Here is a 20,121-nt window from a genome sequence, read left to right as displayed (position 1 = left end):
CATGCGCCCCTCATGCGGTGTGCCTCTGTTTGTACACACAGTGCTACGTACGCGTGTGCGTCAACATGTGCGCGCACTGCCCATATTCCTGCCCCGTCTGTGCTGTGCCGCTCACTCTGTCAGATCCACACGAGGCTGCGGTCACACACAGACAGGGCTCTCGTGCTGTAGAGAGTCTCGTGTTGTGTGGAGTGTGGGAATGCGCATCTGGACCGCGCTGGCTCCTCGGAACGTTTACGCATCCAGACGCTGCGCTCTAGTTTATCTGGTCCACCGCGTGCCTCCACCCGGGACAGAGGACTGTACTGTGGATATATGAACAGAATGGCTGGGACCAAAGGTCTTCTAAAAAAGCCGAGGTGAGAAACCTTTCGCTCATTAAATATTTACATAAAAATGAATCTGTATTTTAATCCTAGTATAATTTGTGTATAAGTTTTCCTTCATTCATCAAACAACTGCATTGTCGATGTGATACGGAGCCAATTAAACTCGCAAAATTATCAAAATGCGCGCGAGAGTGCCGCAAAATACGCATACAAGCTGTGTCACGTTTATGCAGTTTTTCTTAGTTGTTTTGGCCAGGTTCCACGCGCAACACCAACTGTGATCTATTGTAACCTGTGTACTGATGTCAGATAATCTGAATATGTTTTTACTCTGAGGAGCACCGATACCGATTGATATCAAGCAAAATATTGAACATGTGCTTTAGTGGCCGTCCCTTTAAACTGCAGCAAAAAAGTTCTCCGGTGTTGTGAAAGAAGGGTCCTGATCCTCTGCTCTTTTGACGTCTTTGCCTGGCTTTGAAAGGCGGTACATTTCACGGGTTAATTGCGTCTTCCCATCAGTCAGACTCCCGCCTGATACCCGGGACTGCTGGAGGAGAAGCCTATTACGCACAGCTGTCAATCCAGCGCGCGTCGTGACAAAAAGGTCGCCACAAAAAGCCACTCTAAGCCAAATGCGCCTAGTTTCCTCTGTGCCAGTCCGGTATATCTCCGTTTCCCCGTTTGTCTGAATTCACTGCAAAAGTATGCGTGCGTGTTTTGATGCGTGCCTCGCAGCTAAACGGTAACCTATTTCAAAGATTATCAGTTCCTCTTCTTCCTCTAAGGCATTTTGACTTGTTCGCTGTGACGTGCCATACTTATTTACATCTGGTTTATTCATTTGCCGCTGTTAGACAGATTTTCCTGTGATCCCCGATTGCTGGCACTAAACCAAACGTTCTTAATTTGCTTTGAAATAGGAAGGAAATGTAAACCAGCTGCGGCTATTTAAAAATTCATCTCCCGGCCTCTTTATTTTGCGAACTGATCCTCATTAATGCCATTCTAGATAAGCTACCAGTTGGCTTATCTCGCCGAGCGCAGGGTAATGACGCTCTTTAGATGGGTTGATTTACTGTTCACGCGCGCTTATGGCTTAGCAGACTTTTACAGCGCTTGTCATTTGTGGTACGTGCTTCTTGCAGAAGCACAAAATGACTCGCTTGCTCCAATTTTCATTTTACTGTTGACTTGTCTTGCTTTGGACAATGATATTCCGTAAAACAAGCCAGCAGATCAATAAAGCTACTATAACCCATAATGTTAAAGGTGCATTGTGTAACTTTTCTGGTGAAGGGTCTGTCACCTGCTTGTTTCTATGAATGTCATTGCTCTGCCGGTAATGTTTCACAGTATGACATTAGTCAGCTCTGCTTTACATTTATTAAATCCCAGGTGGCTCAAAAATACCTAGAAAGACTGTTCTGGCTGTGAGTTAGATCACCTCTCCACAAGTCTGACCTTTAACTTGGTCTGGTTTGGTCTCCATGAAGATAGAAAGGTTTAATGCCATATTGTGAAACATTCCAGATAAAGCAATAACATTTCCATTAAAAAAAGCATTTGACAGACCCTCCACTAGAAAGGTTACACAATGATTCTTTAATAACTGGGGCTATTCGTGGGTTTCAGGTTTCTGTCACGATCACAAACTTTGAAGTTCAATATACTGCTGAAGTAAATTTGGATTATATTAATTCATACCACTGGTACAAAAACCAAAAGTAGATTTAAATCACAAAAAAATATCCTAAATGTTCAATATTGTTAAAAAATAAATTAAAATAAAATAAATTAAATAGCAGAATTTAGTTTAGTAATGTTTGCATCTGTAATGAGTCATAGAACTTCAAAAAATTCAACCTTTTATTACTTAAATGTTATCATAGAGCCAAAAATTAACCACAAAATTCCCAGTAGTGCAAAGAAAATTTAGATACAAATAGTAAAAAGTAAATATTGACCCTCAAAATGTTCCAGCTTACTGAAGTCGATATTGTTGCCTAATTATACCGACAGGCCTGGTTCTTAAAAAAATATAATAAAGATATCTTTGTTGTTAATTGCTATGACAACAGTCTTCACTTTTCATCATTCCGAAACCCTTGTGCTGTGAAATAAATAAATGTTGTGATTGAATGAGAGGTAGATAGATCTGAATGTCCTTTTAGAGTTTAGTGTCCTTTATATTTGACCTATCCTTCAACCAGTGGCATTGGTCAAGCTTTCATGGAGCAGCGGGCGTCTGGGTGACCACAGTGCAGCGCCTGGGGACTCAATTTCAGATGTGCTATGTAACCAGGATGGAGCTAGGACAATCTAGCTATATGCACAATATAGACATAGCTCTATATTGTGCATGTTGGTGAATGGGAGAAGCCTAGACAGTCAGTCCTGTATTCATCCAGGACTGATCTGTATTGTGAGGGAGGCTGGGAGAGCACAACAGGGTAGAATGAATCAAAACCAAAAGCAAAGTCAGAGCCGTCTCAGGTTAAAACTCCTCACTTATGGCAGGACTAATAAAGCTCAGGGCAATATATATTCTAACTCTTTGGGCCAGAACTGCTAATACTGCTTCTTAGTAGCGTCTTTGGGTTTCTTTTTTTGGAAAGTCTCTCACAGCTTTTGAGAGGAGCATTTGGTTTTGTTTTGTTTTTTCTTTTTGGTGGTACATTCATAATGTGATATTTGTCCTCTTTTCAGTTCTGTTTCACATGAATAGACTCATAAATGACTATAATCTATGGTAATGACTGAAATTTAAAAAGTTGATATTTTAAAGTCATTGTTGGTGTTAAATATGAAAATAAAATGCACATCTCTTTAGTGCTTGTTCAGCTCAGACCCACGTAGTTGCTTCTGTTTGGGCTTCTTTTTATAGGGCTCAGCTTGCTTGTTTGGGTTTTTTTAAGAGTTGCTGCCCTCTGGTAACCCTGTCAGTAACTCTAAATTGAAAATGACTTCATAATGTCTCAATTAAAAACAAAAAAAAATAATTGAACGACATCCTGATGACCTTTGAAACCTTCTCCAATAATGTATCCTGCTTGTTGTGGCTTTGCTTGTTAATTCTTTTCTTATATGTATATATATGTTTTTTTCTTTAAGTCCTGTAAAAATGGACTATTGTGAGTCTTTAAGCCATATTAGATTGAACCTCCTCAAAAATATACTGGAGTTGTGTTTTGTTTGAAGACCTCAGCCTAAATGTGTAGAGTCTGTGTGTTACATATGTGCAAATGAAACAAAACACAACTCCATGTATGTTTGTGAGGAGGAAACAACATTGTAACATAGATCAGAAAATAACACAACAGGGCTTCTTGATTATGGGGGGAAAAAAATCATTATTACGATTATTTTGGTCAATATTGAAATCACGATTATTCAAATGATTATGTTTTAGTTACATGATGCATTTATTCAGCATTTCTCTCTCAAAAAAAGCACTTTGTTTTTGATAATTTATGCAAAACTTTCAAACTGAAAATAAATATAGGCTACAAATATGAATCTTAGAACAGTTTTGCGATGTTTAAAACATAAATGAATAAAATATACTTTGAACATGAAATAAAGCATAGAAAAAACATAAATGTATCTAAAATAAACTATAAATCCAGCTGTGCTACAATCTCTATTTAAAAAAATAAAACTTTGTTACGCTTTAATTGTTTCAACTCAGTTATATGAGTTTGGAGATCATTTGACACACAAATTATAACACAATATGGGCCCTTTAATATCTGATTTGAATCCACCATGATTATCGGTTTGAAAGTACAATAAGGTGCACTCCTGAAATATCCATAATCAGTACCAGTGCTGGAGTCCACTTACAATGTACCCACTGTCATGTTTATTTAAAGAAGCAATCAAAATGTGTCTTCAAAGCAGGCAGGAGGCCAGAGAGCTGTTGACAGATTCCTTGAGCAGTGGACTATATACAGGACTGGAAATGTCAAGAGTAGAGGAGACACTTCTATGCAAAATAATGATGAGAAATCGAGAAATCCTCTGATGTGCTGTGATGTTAGATGTGCCCTACTTATACAGCCGCAGTTCTGTCCCATTGACATTGCTGGTGGTTGGCTCTTCAAAACACATATTTATCATTATATAGTCTTCAGCAGCAAAATATTCACAGAGGAGCTACACTAGTGATCACTTTGGGTATATATATATATATATTAGTGCTGTCATGCGATTAAAAAAATTGAGAGATGAATTAATTATGATCTGTAATTAATTAATCTAATTAATCTCATTTTAATCTCACCTAAAAATTGCTGAGAAAAGCCTTCAATTTGAGGTATTTTCATTTAAAATTCATTATTACATTATTGTGGCAGATCAAAAGACTGATATAGATTTAAAAAAAGTGACTTTATAAAGTCATTTATTGTTTAACAAATCTCTTCAATTTGGCTGTTGAGCCCAAGTCTCCATGAATAAGAAACTGTTTGCTGTAAAGTAGCAAAGACGAGGAAATCTGAACATAATAACTTTTGTCTACTTAAAGACAATAAAAAGTCCAGTCTTTCCTTAACCATATTAAAAATATTATTGATAGAGAAATATCTATGAGATCACTGGTTTTAGTCCTGGTTTAGACCTGGTTTAGACCTGCTTTAGTCCTACTTTAGTCCTAGTTTAGTCCTGGAAAGGGTTAGTCCTGGTTTTAGTCCTGGTGTTAGTTCTGGTTTAGTCCTGGTTGGTTTAGTCCTGGTTTAGTCCTGGTTTAGTCCTGGTTTTAGTCCTGGTTTAGTTCTGGTTTAGTCCTGGTTTAGTCCTGGTTTAGACCTGGTTTAGTCCTGGTTTAGTCCTGGTTTAGACCTGGTTTAGACCTGGTTTTAGTTCTGGTTTTAGTTCTGGTTTAGACCTGGTTTAGTCCTGGACTGGATTAGTCCTGGTTTTAGTCTTGGTGTTAGTTCTGGTTTAGAGGCGCACAGGAGGAAGCGCAGTTTACACAGCGTAGCGAGAAAACACGATCCACACGCGGCGCAGTGTCTACGGAAGGAAACGTGGTCCGCGCGTTCTCAGGTTAATGACGATGATGAAGGTGTGTGTTTGTTTGTGTGTGTTTGTGTTTGTGTGTGTTTCTGTTTGTGTGCGTGTCCCCTCATGTGGCAGGTCACTATAGGACAGTAGTGCAGACATCATCATGCAGGTTGTTTTCACCAGTGACATTTAAGTTGTAGGCGATATTATATTTGTTATTTTCTTTTATATTTCACGTCGGGAGAATAATTTCCAAAACACGAATGTGTTTTTACCTGTGCACTGCTGCTCTGTACTACTGGCTGTTCGACCTCGTCCATTGTGCGACTGACGCCGCCAATGTGACGTTTACATCGCTCTTACTGCGCGCGTTTTGTGTGGGTTTCCGACAATGAGTGGAATTACCGAAATAAAAAAATGTATAAATGTGTTTTTTGTGTGTGTGTGTGTGTGTTGTTGTCCCAACAACACATAAAAACAGGTTTTATAATAAAGCAACTTGCATACAGAAACAGTAAAGTTAGAGATTAAAGATGAGATTAACGCGATTAAAAAACATAACGCGCTAAATATGACTGTAATTAATTAATCGCAATTAACGCGATAATTTGACACCCCTAATATATATATATATATATATATATATATATATATATATATATATATATATATATATATATATATATATAGTATATATATATATATATATATATATATATATATATATATATATATATATATATATATGTCCAAATATTTACTTTTATGCATATGGAAGAGATCCAATCTGGACCCCAAAGTAAGGAGCTCATTTGGCTTTCTGACTGGTCTGGTAAGCATCACCAAAATAGGTAAACATAAACTGTACTGTACATGTCAAATGTTTTGTAACTGTGAATGAATCAATAGGATATTATAGCAGCAAAAAAAATTATTTATTAAAAAAATACTTAACATATGGGAACACAGATAATATACTAGTAATTATAGAAAATTTCTGCATAGTCCAGATTACTTTGTATTGAATAAGGCAAACCAAAGATGTTTAAAGGAGAATTAAAAAAAATATATATTCATTTTGTAGGATAAAAACACTATTTAACAACTGATAATTACATCAAATCTTAATAAAACATAAAATACTGTGATACCTGATATCACTGTTGGGTTAGGGTTAGGGTTAGTTACTTTAAAACTGTAATGCGTTATTTATTACTTATTACTGTCATTTCAATACAATACAATATTACTGCATTTAAAATGTAAGGCATTACATTACTATTGCATTACTTTTAAGTTACTCTCACCAAAATAACTGTGAAGATGCTGAACTCTTGCGCCACATATGGACTGAACCATAACTAAACCAGAACTGAACCAGGACTAAACCAGGTCTAAACCAGGACTAAACCAGGTCTAAACCAGGACTAAACCATAGATGAACCAGGACTGAACCAGGCCTAAACTAAGTCTAAACCAGAACTGAACTGAGGATTAAACCAGGACTAAACAAGGTCTAAACCAGGTCTAAACCAGGATTAAACCAGGACTAAACTAGGACTAAACCAGAGCTGAACCAGGACTGAACCAAGTCTAAACCAGAACTGAACCAGGTCTAATGCAGGTCTAAACAAGGACTAAACCAGGACTAAAACAGGACCAAACCAGAACTAACTTGGCTAGAACTTGGAATTTAGGACCGCCCCTGAGAGAACCCCAAGACCATGGAACAGGGTGTCTGCAAGGCGCTATCGGGCATCAGCTGCGGTTAGGCCCATGGAGCACGGAGTTTTGCGCCTGTCTTTTTCGCCCGCAGTCCCACAACAGTCTATGCAGGCGCATCTCTGGCTTTTCATCGCTGCCAATATCTTGATGATTTTAGCTAATTTGTATGAAGAAAAATGCTCCACTTCAATCTAGGTTAAAAAAAAACATTATAACACTGACATTTGTACCAAGTAAAATATATATATATATATTTATATATATATTTTTTTTCCTTGTAGTGCCTTACATTACTGCGTTACAGCAAAAAGCAATGCATTACAGTAATTTGTTACTTTTATAACACATTACTCCCAACACTGCCTGATATTAAACCGATAGCCATGAAGAGATTGAAAACAGCATTTATTTCCTTTACACAAAAATGAAACAAATCAAAATTGATCCAAACATATTAGCTGCGATTTATCTCTCAAGTAACAAGAGCTTTGTATAAATAAAAGTTCAAACAGTCAGAGCCAACTATGAACAGTAAATAGTCTTATTACAATGTTTATATCCAACCAGAATATTGGCAGAATATTTGGAAGCCGATATCCGATCCACTAAGTTTTTTCAGTATCGGTGCTAATATCAGACGCCAGTATTGGATTGGTGCATCCCTAAAATGTTCTGAAATTTTTGTTTGACCTATTTTGTGTGCTACCCCCCTACGAGTATTTGGATGTTCCTGTTGCTTTGACCAGGGAACACATACACAACCCTTTATTCTTGTGCCAGTGTGCAAAGCTATTCTGAGCTGACAATAGGCGTCTGCTAAACTTTTTGGACCAGTGCCTCTCCCGTACAGTCAGAACAAATGCAACCGCCTTCAGCCTGTCCCTGTCTCCGTGGAGATAAGTACCGCACACTGCTCCTCTTCTGTCTTTCATTTTTATTTTGTCACTGAGCAAGGTGTTTAGGACTTGACAAGAAGTGGGTCTGACAAAGTTGCTCTAACTCTCTGCCATTGTGCCCTTGTGCCCCGCAGTAACTTCCAGTCTTCGGCCATGTTTGAGGGCTCCGAGGGTGGGGAGGTGGAGGGGATCAGCATGGAGAGCACCGTGGCATCGTCTGTCAGCGCCTGCAAAAAGGTAAACATATCACTGAAAAGGTCTGGAAAGGAGTTACATAAGACTTAAGGTTTATTGCACAGGTGTCAAACATAAGGCCCGGGGGCCAGATCCGGCCCTCCTAGACCTTTAATCTGACCCTCGGCTGATTTTCTACTAAAATATTTTCATTAAATTTTCTATTAAAATATTGGTAATTTTCTGCACCGCTTAGCATACCAGCGTCTCCAGAGCCTCTGTACATGGCCCCTCCCAACAGAGCAGCACAAATGAAGACTTGCCTCTTTCCAAATGCTCTTAAAGGATGATTGTTTTGACTGTAGATCATGACACCCTCATCAGCAAAATGACAAAAATGAGAAAAGTGGACGCCAAGTGCAGGATTTTCCAAGAAAAATGGACTTGTTCCAATTTACATACAAGTTAATGTAAAAACATTGTGTTGAAATTGCATGCAATGAGTTCATCAATTAAAAAAAGATTTGTGTAATAGATTTGTGTTTCTCTGCACAAATATTTGAACTTATTGCTATTTTTGGGGTATATATGCTATGAGTTTTCTGATCCGGCCCCTTTGGGATCAAAGTAGGTTCGATATGGCCCCCAGACCAAAATGAGTTTGACACCCCTGGTTTATTGTGTCATTTTTTGATGGTGCAACTAAACTTTTTTTTCTTAAAGGCAGTATATTCTGCAAAATTGACTCTTATGAGTTTTAAGTCATGTTATAATGCTGATGCCTCGTCAAAAACATACCTGGAGTTGTGTTTTGTTTGTTTACACGTTTATAAATCTGACTACATCACCAAAGCTCAAACCAAAGCTGTCATGGATTTAAAAGATTTTAGTGAAGGTGTATGGAGTTTAAAAACACAGTGGAGGACTTCCTGTATTACCACGTGGCATCACAAGGTGGAGTGTTTTCTGTTTGAGAGAAAAACTCTTGCCCAAATTTACAGACTTTATGTCTTAATGTGTGTGAATGAAACAAAACACAGCTCCAGGTATGGAAACAACATTAAAACATAGATCAGAAAAGAGTGTAATATGGGCCCTTTAATTGCAAGTGTTTTATTGCGTGAGGTTGTCTCCCCATAGATCTGACTAGTAACTTGATCTGGTGGCATCACCTGCTTGTCTCCATGAAATATATATGTTTAATGTCATAGTGTGGTAGCCTGATTCATCATCCTGACCTCGCAGCATTAGGCTTCGTTCGCTCAACATTAGGCAGGTACTTTTTTCGTTTAACCAATCGCTGCTATTTGGTCGTGACATATGTAATGCTTCTCTAACGGGGGTAACTGGTATATCTAACCCTTTTCCCAAATCTCGTAGGAAGAAGGGCAATAACGTCTTTCCCCTTGATAAAATTCACCAAACATTCTCTTTGTTCCGACTTTAAATCCTCGATCTCGGGAATCGTTGTCAACACAGAATATATGGCTCTTCGCTGATTGGCTGGTGCCCGGACTTGTACTTCTGGTGTTCTTGCAAACTGTCTAGTGTATTCCGATTCCTGACCTACTTGCTGGAAAGAAATTAAATTGAGTGGAGGCACTAGGCGGCGCCAGCCTGGCTAATACTGTGGAGCATTCCAGACAAAGCATTATGTGATATTCAATTTGGATCAGTGTTATAAAGAGAGTTCAAGGGTTTGATGCACATCTTTTCATAGCGATGCAGCAGTAGCCAAGAACCAATGAAATGAAAATGCTTTGAGCAGTTTACACATACACAGCCTCCCACAGCCTCAAAGCTGCTTTTTCAGTTTTGCTTAAAGATAAATAGATTGGTGCAACATTGAGATTCGCAAAAGTAGAATTGGAAGATTTTTTGCTGCAATGTTGTGCATACATATTTTGATATTCAGTGCATATTATGTAAAACTGATTTAATCATGTCGTAACTGTGTTTTCTCATTATAAACTTACTTTAAATTGTAGTGTATATTTGGCTTTTAGTTTTAGGATGTTTTTCTATATTATCAAGCTGTTTTAGATCAATATTGTAGTTTACAATGGAACAAAATGTAAAATATAGAATCACATATGTTATTGTTCAATAGTATAGACCTGAAAAAAAATAAAATCACTTTTGTCACATCCCATAAACTAACATTGTGCTACAAGCTATTAAGGTTGTGAAAAGTATGGAAAACAGATAATAATCAACTCAAACTAATATCAAAAGTAGATACCATAAAAGCAAGAATCAATATAAAAAAAAGTCACATTCACAGGAAAGAACTAAACCTTTCCTGAACAGCTTTAGAATCACTGAGGAATTACACAGATATAAGACCGTATGGTAATATAAAGAAAGTACTCTGATTTAATGTTGCAAATGACATTCTGTTGTCTACATAAGTGAGAGTGTTTTCATTATCATCACTTGCAGTTTCTTAGTCTCATCCAGTGGTAGAAGGTAACAAAGTACAAAGGTAAAAGTACAATATTTAAGAACAAATTTTAACAAATGTGTACTTTATGGTGGATACTCTTTACTTCACTACTTTTCAGGGCAGGTGTCTGTACTTTTTGCTCCTCTACATTTAAGATCTGGCTGACAAAAAGGACTTTTCTTTATAGTTTAACTTTGAGACCTGCTAAAGCAGCACATTTGGTTTGAGGTAACATCGCAACTTTGAGCAAACCAAATACATAAAAACAGCTAGAAAACTTAAGATACCAATTGAATCACTTAGAATCAGCTAAAAAAAAAAAATTCTAAATTGCTACATTTCATCATTTCATCCTTTAATTGTGTTAAAGTACATTTCTAAACAGATACTTTAACACTTTTACTTAAGTAGATTTTTTCATGTGATATTTTAACTTTTACTTGAGTAACTTTTTTTCCTTTGTATATGTACTTTTACTGGTAAAGGTCAAATGCTTTGTCTGTAATGTTTCACAGTCTGGCCTTAAACCTTTCTATGGAGACCAAACCAGGCCAAGTTACAGGTCAGATCTGTGGAGAGGCAACCACATACCCAGTCAGAATGCTGTTTTTTCCAAGTATTTTTGTGCAATAAAAGCACTGTAATTGAATAAACATAAGGTAAAGCTATTTAATGCCATACTGTGGAATTTTCCAGGCAGAGAAATGTCATCTTTATAGAAACAAGCAGGTGATGGAAAAGTTACACAATGCACCTTTAAGTAACAATATTGACTACTTCATCCTCCACTGGTCTCATCTGGTTGGGCTTATCACTCTGTTTCCTATTACTTCCAGTTACCTCATGTCCATCATTTCCAGTTTATTTGCACCTCCGATGTTGTATTTCCTCTCACTCCAGCGCCCCGGACACCCATGGTTTGTGTAATAACATGTACCCCCCATGCAGGCTCTTTAGATTCCCCCTGTGGCATTGTGGGAATAATACAGAGCAGTGGACCAAAGAGGTGAGACCGAATTTCCTTGTCTATGTGCAGGACGAGGAAGAATGTGTGCTACTTAGCCTTGGGTGTGTGATGTGTGCTCACAGCGGTGTCCAGCGGTGATGTGAGCATCATAATTGGACCGGAGGATAGTATGACCTGTAGCCTGTGGTCTTTGATAATATAGCACCAGGAGAGCTAGAGCAGAGCTGCAGACCTTTGCCTCGCCCCAAGCCCAAACAGATGGACTGGTCCTGGAGTGCAACTGTGAGGGCCATGATAAGGCTATAAATACATGGAGACAGGGAGGGGTCTTAATTGTATATTACATAAGTGATGCTTGGTATTGTCGAGAAACACTACTGAAGTTAATGGTCCTATATTACACAAAATTGACTCTTGTGAGCTTTAAGCCATGTTATAATGTTGTTATCTCATCGAAAACATAGCCGGAGTTCTGTTTTGTTTCATTCACGCATGTTTGAGTGATCCTTTATCATTAGTCTCGCTACATCTCCAAAGATCAAAATGCTCTGTTCCATCTTGTGAGGTCATGAAGTGCTAGTTTTCAGATTAACAGCTACTTTTACTTTAGAGAGTAGAGATTGACAATTCCAGGGCTGAAACCTTGCAAATGATTAGTGATAAATGATTAATGATAGTGAAGGCATATGGAGCACTTCCTGTATTAACAGAGGACATCACAAGATGAAACAGAGTAAGTGAATGAGACTTGTGTGTTAAACAGCTGTGAATGAAACTAAAACAAATCCGGATATATTTTTGATGAGGAAACAGCATTATTAGCCAGGCTGGTGCCAACTAGTGCCTCCGCTAAATTTCATTTCTCTCCAGCGACTAGGTCAGGAATCGGAATACACTAGACGGTTTGCAAGAACCCTGGAACTTGTAGACCACGCACTGGCCAATCAGCGACGTGAAGCGGCTGTGAAGCCCTAACGTCAAACTCAAGCACCTGTCTGGGTCCCTTTTGTGGTACAGCACAACAGTAAACAAAGCGGTCAAGATGGATGTAGACAAAGCCATACATTCTGTGTTGGTAACCATTCCTGAGATCAAAGATTTAAAACCAGAAGAGAATGGTGAATTTTGTCAAGGTCAAAGACGTTATTGCCCTTCTTCCTATGGGATTTGGCACATTACATACATCACGACCAAATAGCAGCGATTGGTTAAATAGAAAAAGTACCCGCCTACCATCGAGCAAACAAATCCTAATGCTGCAAGGTTAAACGGTTTCCATGAAGTGAAACCAACTGATGAATCAGGCTACAGCATTATAACATAGATCAGAAAATAACATAACATATATGTTTTAAGGATCAGAGCCTTTTAACACACTGACGCATACAGAATTCATTGAAAGAGACTGAAAGCAGCGAGTTTGGCCTTAAGGAACATCAGGAGTTTAGTTGGTAGAGCATTTGCCCTCTGTCCTAAAGGTTTGCAATTCAGATCCCACCCCTGCATGTAGTAAAGTGCTATAAGCATTTTGCAGCCTTTGTGGAGGTTGCAAAACACTATTAATGCAGATGACTAAACATTCCCTTTTGTTCTATTTTGAACATGATTGGCTGGTCTCACTGTTCTCCCCTGACCCATACACGTCCATCAATATGACAGGAGCACTTGTCTGTCCCGACCAAAAAGAGCCACTCAGCAGACTGGAGGAGTGTTCTAGTACCCTCCAGGGGAACAGAGCAGGCCTTATATATCCATTGTGCGTTGTCTGCTTAGTCACATAGTATTGATTCAGACCCCAGAGACCCCGCGTCCCATGGGGGGTTCTATGGGAGGTCAATTGATTCTGTCCACAGCTCAAACTGTAACAAGGCGATAGAGGGAAGTGGTAACATGCAGAGTTATTGCGTGTGGACATTGCAGCCGGGTTGGGCGTCGTCAGCAACATAAGCAAAAGTGTACAGAAATCAAACGTACAAGTAGGGCCTAGAGTCAAGGTTCATTTATGCTCCACTTTCGCACATAAACAGATCAGTGTGTTCCAAGCGTAGTAACTGTCATTCGGCTTTTATACTTCCAAACGTTCGTAATGTCAAGGCTGTATTTTCTTAAACAACTACCAGAGGGCACTAAAAGTAGGTTTGAGAATTGACCAAAACAAATGAAATAGAGCAATAAATAACCAAATATGGTCAGCACCTACGGCAGTTTTTAGATTGCATTTGTTGGAAAGAGCCAAGAAACAGGAGGTGTGACAAGCATATTTGTTTTGCAGCTGGTTCTAGTCACTTTTAAAAGGTTTAGCCTCGACTCTTGAGCTGTGTTCACTGTCCACTCAGCCGCTCAGATTCCACTTGTTCAGAGGAGGTGGACCAGATTACGAACAGAACAATGCAGAGGATGGATAGATAAGCTTTTACTTGTTGTGTCATAAACTGTACAAAGAAGTGGACTAAGAGAGCGTGACTTTATCCATATTGTGCAACTCCAGTCAAATGAAGCTCACGAGGCTAGCAGTTATAGGGGCAAATTTGGAGCCAGTTCCGTATTAGGAATAGGGATTTATTTACGGACAAAGCAGTGAAATATAATGGGTTAATATGCACATTTTAAGACCAAAATGATGAGGCTCAATCCAACAGTTACAGAAAGGGTTAGATGATTTTTCAATGTAAAGTTACTTGGAGACAAAGTTGATGGACCTGGAATTGCCCGTATGCTCACTTTCTATTTGGAACGTGGCTAGAGGGGTAGGTATGTCCATTTATGTATACCTTTCATCACCCCTCTGTTAACCGGTTGACAGCGTGCTACCTTTGCTACCTTTGTTTTCCATTCCACTCTTAATTTATGCATACAGGACCACTCTTCTTCTTTGTTGTGTCTAAACTACACATTACAACAGAGGTCTCCAAAGCTTTCCTCCAGCGTGCTACCCTAACAAAACAAAAATACCAGAGAGCTTCTCATTTCAGCGGTCGCAAGAAACTGAGTAAATAAAAGAGCTAGTTAGGGTACAGTTTGATCCTTATTAAACATATGCCATTTATTACCGCACAAAGTTAGGTATCAAAATGATTTGGAAGGGGTTTGAGAGTTACTGGTAGCTACATATTCTGTTTTCACTACAGCAGCAAAACTATCTGCCTCCTCAGTCTCTCCCTGTCTTCTTAATTTGTATCCATTTATCCTGGTTTTCATCCTATTTAATATTTTAGAACCAATGTTGGTAATTTAATATCTTCTTAAAAGTGCACTGTGTAACCTTTCTGGTGGAGAGAGTCTGCCATCTGCTTGTCTCCATGGAGATGATGTACTTTGCTTTGGAATGTCCCAGTATGGCATTAAACATACCCATCTCACACTCCTCTCCACAGATGTGACATATAACTTGACCCTCCTGCTGTATGTTGAAATGCATGTAAAAGTGTAATGCCACTTGCTGCTATAAAGTGCACAATACTTGAGCACATTTAAACTCACTTGAAAACTGAACTCCATTTTGAGATCTCAGTCCATGGTCCTCTCTGTGTTACAGGTGCTTTGTGGGAACAGCGTCCTGGACTCCCCTGACTTCTGGCTGAAGAACGACAAGACTCTGTGCAGATTGGGGCTGACGGAGGAGGACAGTGAATGCACCATGGTGAGTGAGCTGCCCACATCCCATAATACTGCTGTACATGATAAAAAATGCACCTCCCTACAACTGCACAGTCCCAGCAGCAGACCGACGCGTGAGAGAGGGAGCGGGTGGAGGGTGGGATTTTTAACCAGAAATAATGGGATCTGACAGGTTAAAATGCACTGTCTCGGGTCACGTCCTCCCAGCGCCTTGTGGGCCTGGAGATGGAAAAGATGGTGCAAGATTGTGGCATTTGTGCAGCCTTGATGTGCTTAAAGTGAATTATGAAGAACTCTGTTGAAATGTAGCCTGGAGGGGTTAAGACGTTGTCTAGAAAAGCAAGACCTGTGTACAGTGTATCAGAGATTATTATCAGTGGTTCTCAGAGTGTTTGTTTGTCTGAGATATGATGTCAGTTATCGTTTTAGCACTCTTACCTCATAGTAAGAAGGCAGGGGTGTAGTGAGCGTGTGAGCGCAGGGATACGTCGTCCACCCACTTCTCCCAACTTGAGATGTAAAAAAAAATATATATATGTGTGTGTGTGTGTGTGTGTGTGTGTGTGTGTGTGTGTGTGTGTGTGTGTGTGTGTGTGTGTGTGTGTGTGTGTGTGTGTGTGTGTGTGTGTGTGTCAAACCTGAGCTATTGGCAATGGTGAAAACAACCTGCATAGGCTCATGTTATCTCCAGTACTGTCCTATAGTGACCTGTGACATGAGGGAACTAGGACTATACCAGGACTGAACCAGAACTGAAACCAGAACTGAACCAGAACTGAACCAGAACTGAAACAGGACTGAAACAGAACTGAACCAGGACTGAAACAGGACTGAAACAGGACTAAACTGGTCTAAACCAGGCCTAAACCAGGCCTAAACCAGGACTGAGTGTTGGGACAGGCCCGGAGGTGCACCCATGTAGACTGTCAGGTGACCGCAGGTGAAAGAACCGGCGCAGAGCTCCGCGCCCCACGGGGCTCAGCACAGCCTTGTTTATTAAAGCTCCTATATCATGCAAAATTCACTCTTGTGAGCTTTTAAGTCATTTTAAAGTGCTGTTACTCCCTTAAAATCATACCTGGATTTGTGGTTGTGGTGGTGTTTGCTGTTTCATTCACACATGATTGAGTAAACCTTTATTATTAGTCTGTCTACATCTCCAAAGCTCAAAATGTTCTGTTCCATCTTGTGATGTCATGAAGAGGTAGTTTTCATGTTAACATCTACATTTTACCTTTAGTTCAGTAGATACTGGCAATTCCACGTGTCATATTATCATATGATATCACAAGGTGGAACAGACTGTTTTCAGTGTGAGAGAAAAAGTTGTGTGTGTTAAACATGTGTGAATGAAACAAAACACAATTCCAGGTGTGCTTGCGATGAGGAAACATCATTATAACGTAGCTCAGAAATATATGGACCCTATAATGTGAACCTTTTAGCCTTATACATGCAAAATAGGCAAATCCTCCAGCTGAGGTAGCCTAGAGCTCAAAATCTGGAGATGTTTCCCAGCATGACACTGGGGCTGCTGCAAGGGCACACCGTGATGGGAGGGGTACCAGTCGATGCCCTGTTTGCAGCACAATAATGTAGGCTTTCATGCTATTGAATGTTCCTCATCATTAACAGCATATGGTGTGACTCAGGAGACAGTTTGGAATACAAATAGACGTTTTATATCCCATATGCTTTAAGCTGGTCTTTATTTTTGGTCACTCCGCCGTATCATAAAATTAAAAGCACAAACAGATGATCAACTAATGCGTCTCTAGATATCTGAAAGTTGAATTCTTTTTCATATGTGTCCTTTGGTACCAGTTTAGTCTTTCTGTAGACCTGGTTTGGCTTAGCATAGTCTGGGTTTTTTTCTGGGTTTAGTTACAGGTTAGATTAGTTTAGCTGCCATTTGTAGTTGAAAAAAAAAGTCATTGGAAAAGCATGTGCAAGAAGCTCAAAGTGCGTCGTGAGATATTCAAAACAACACATGAACAACAATAGACAATCATTACAGACACATATTGACACTGTGAAATAAACAAGAAATAAACAAGATTTAGATGCGGTGAATGTGCAAATGTGATCACACTCTTACAAGCAACATAAAATATGGCCAGTTGTTTTGAGAAAAGTTTCAGACTTTGTTGTCTCTTGCATCTATCCATTGAAGTGTGAGGCTGCGAGTGCCAATTAAAGTGTAATAACAAATGTAATTCCAGCTGCCATATATTCAAAGTTACGTAAATTGCTGACAGCTTCAACTGCTGCCTTGCAATCACTGAGAGACCCTCATATGCATAAAACGATTGAAACACATGAATATCTCGGGTATTGAAACAACCCAGACAAAACCTGTTCTTTTAAGCTAGCGTGCATGAGATCACTTCAGTACCGCTCTTATCATTATACTTTCAGACATTTGTAGAAAACAAAGCACGCTTCATTTTTCCTCTGATGCCGTGTGGATTTTTGATGAGGCTTGCGTTTTGCCTGCAGAAACCATGTGTACTTTTAGGTTGCGTTTCATTTGTCGGAGTGTGATGGGACTGCGGGGAGCCTGTGGGTCTCTTGGGAGCAGAGCTGTACTATCTGACATTTTGATGGCAATTCTGTGACAGTCTGTGTTTGGACTGCTAAGGACGGCCCGGTTGTTGAGGGGAGAATGAGGGGAGAGAGAGAGAAGAGAAAAGAGCTTAGAGCGGTGCAGGGTACAATGCTTAATCTTCTGTCGTCCAGGATCGGAAAAGAAAGCAAAGAAAACTGTTTTGTATGTCTCTGGTTGTCGGCTGTTTGTTGGGAAAATACATTTGTTGTGTAAATGTGGTCAGGACAGTTATTCAGATGTAGTATTAGCAAGCTTGCATGATTTTTTTTAGTCTACCATTTCTATTCCATCTGACATTTTGGTTGCATATTTCTTGTTATTGTCTGAATACTTGAAACTTAAACTGTCTTCATGTCTCTTGGTGCTTTGGGTTAATCAAAATTGCAATTACCAAATCACAAAGGCTGCAGTAATGTAGATAATAAAATGTCCTCTGCAAAGAACAAAATATCCTGTCTTTTTTATTAAAAAGTTGTAATTTAGACCTCTGCAAACATGATCTGAAATGCATGGGATTCTTGTATCAGTTCATATTTCAGCTTTCTCTCCAACGTCCTCTATTAAAATTGACTCTTATGAGATTCAAGCGTTGTTATAATGCTGTTACCTCATCAAAACATACCAGGAGCTGTATTTTGTTTCATTCACACGTTTAAGTAGCCCATTATTATTAGTCTGTCTACATCTACAAAGCTCAAAATACTGAAAATATCACAATATATAATCATTTGTTCAGTAGAGATTGGCAATTCCAAGACTGAAATCATCCAAATGATTCTAGTGAAGGTGTGTGGAGTTTAAAAACATAATGGAGCACTTCCTATATTACCACATGACATCATAAGGTGGAACAGACCGTTTTCTGTTTGCGAGAACTCTAAATAGGCAGGTTTAGTGTTAAATATGTGTGAATGAAACAAAACACAATTCCATTTATGTTTGCAATGGGGATACAACATTATAACATAGATCAGAAAATAGCAAAAGATGGGCCCTTTAAACATAAAGTGCAATTTTACATCTCATTGTGTTTCATACCTTACCTTGTAACTGAAGACTTAAAGAACCTAATCAGACTATGCAGCCCTAGAAATTATTGGTTACCATTGTGTACTTAGAGGGACTGCCTGTCTATGACACAGTGATCCAATAGCTGCTGGGAGAACTGTGAACTCATTCCTTAGCAACACAATTTTCTGTACAGATTTTCTATAATAAGATACTGTACAGAGCTTTTTACAGTCATGCAGTTGTTTTTTTCTGAGGCAGTGACATATCACGCACTGGTCAAAGTTGGTGTCAAACCTGCATCTTTATAGCTCATGACAAATTCCCTAGCAACATTAAAGGCTGGGTCAAATGAAGATGGGATAATAAAATATATCTTAAACTTAAAGGTGCATTGTGTACATTTTCTGGAGGAGAGTCTGTCAAATGCTTTTCTCCAAGGGGATGTTATTGCTTTGTTTGGAATGTTTCTAGGGATTTTTGAGCTATAAAACCACATGCAATTGAATAAATGCAAGGTAGAGCTATTTAAAGTCATATTGTGGCACATTCCAGGTAGAGCAATGACATATTCATAGAAACAAGCAGGTGACAGACCCCCAACCAAAAATATATACATTGCTCCTTTAACTGACAGACAGAAGCAGAGTCATCATCAGACACTCATTCACACAACATATTGATGATGCAGGTAAATTGGGTGTGAGTGTGTTGCCCAAGAACACAACACCAGCTCACAACTATCCAATTGAACCTACTTTCTTGATTTGGTGCAGAACTTTTAAAGATCCTATATTACATCAAATGGACTCGTGTGAGCATTAAGCTTAAGTTATAATGTTGTTAACTCCTCAAAAACAGGAGTTGTGTTTTGTTTCTTTCACACATGTTTGACTAATTCTTTATTATAAGTCTGTCTACATCTCCAAAAGCTCAAAATGCTCTGTTCCACCTTGTGACGTCATGTAGTAGTAGTTTTTAACTACCTTTTGGCTTTAGTTCAGTAGAGATTGCCAATTTATTCTGTTGAAGATGTATGGAGTTTAAAAACACAGTGGAGCTCTTCTTGTATTACCACATGATATCACAAGGTGGAACAGGATGTTTTCTGTTTGAAAGAAGAACTAAATATGCAGTGTGTTTGTGTTAAACATGTGTGAATAAAACTAAAACCAAAAAAAAAAAACAAGTCCAGGTATGTTTTTGATTAGGAAACAACATTATAACATTGATCAGAAAATAGCACAGCATAATATGGGCCCTTTAAAAGTAATTATACCACTTAGTACAAAATTGTCTTTAAAATACCACATCAGAAATGTTTGCAATCTAAAATGAATGTC

General features: G+C 38.8%; 1 protein-coding gene across 1 annotated transcript in view; it reads left to right on the top strand.

The window, feature by feature from the left end:
* The first annotated feature begins 324 nt into the window (after positions 1-324).
* sphkap (SPHK1 interactor, AKAP domain containing) overlaps positions 325-20,121 on the top strand; it is a 65,218-nt gene continuing 45,421 nt past the window's right edge. The window contains exons 1-3 of the mRNA XM_055147679.1: positions 325-359; positions 8,092-8,194; positions 15,080-15,184. Of these exons, the coding sequence (XP_055003654.1) occupies positions 325-359; positions 8,092-8,194; positions 15,080-15,184 (243 nt within the window). The remainder of the gene's footprint in view (positions 360-8,091; positions 8,195-15,079; positions 15,185-20,121) is intronic.

This window comes from Boleophthalmus pectinirostris, unplaced genomic scaffold (genome assembly GCF_026225935.1).
Source record: "Boleophthalmus pectinirostris isolate CB_2022bp ecotype Guang Dong unplaced genomic scaffold, ASM2622593v1 HiC_scaffold_9, whole genome shotgun sequence".
Lineage (NCBI taxonomy): Eukaryota > Metazoa > Chordata > Actinopteri > Gobiiformes > Gobiidae > Boleophthalmus > Boleophthalmus pectinirostris.
The sequence above is the reverse complement of the archived record's forward strand: the minus strand, read 5'-3'. Positions and strand labels throughout refer to the sequence as shown.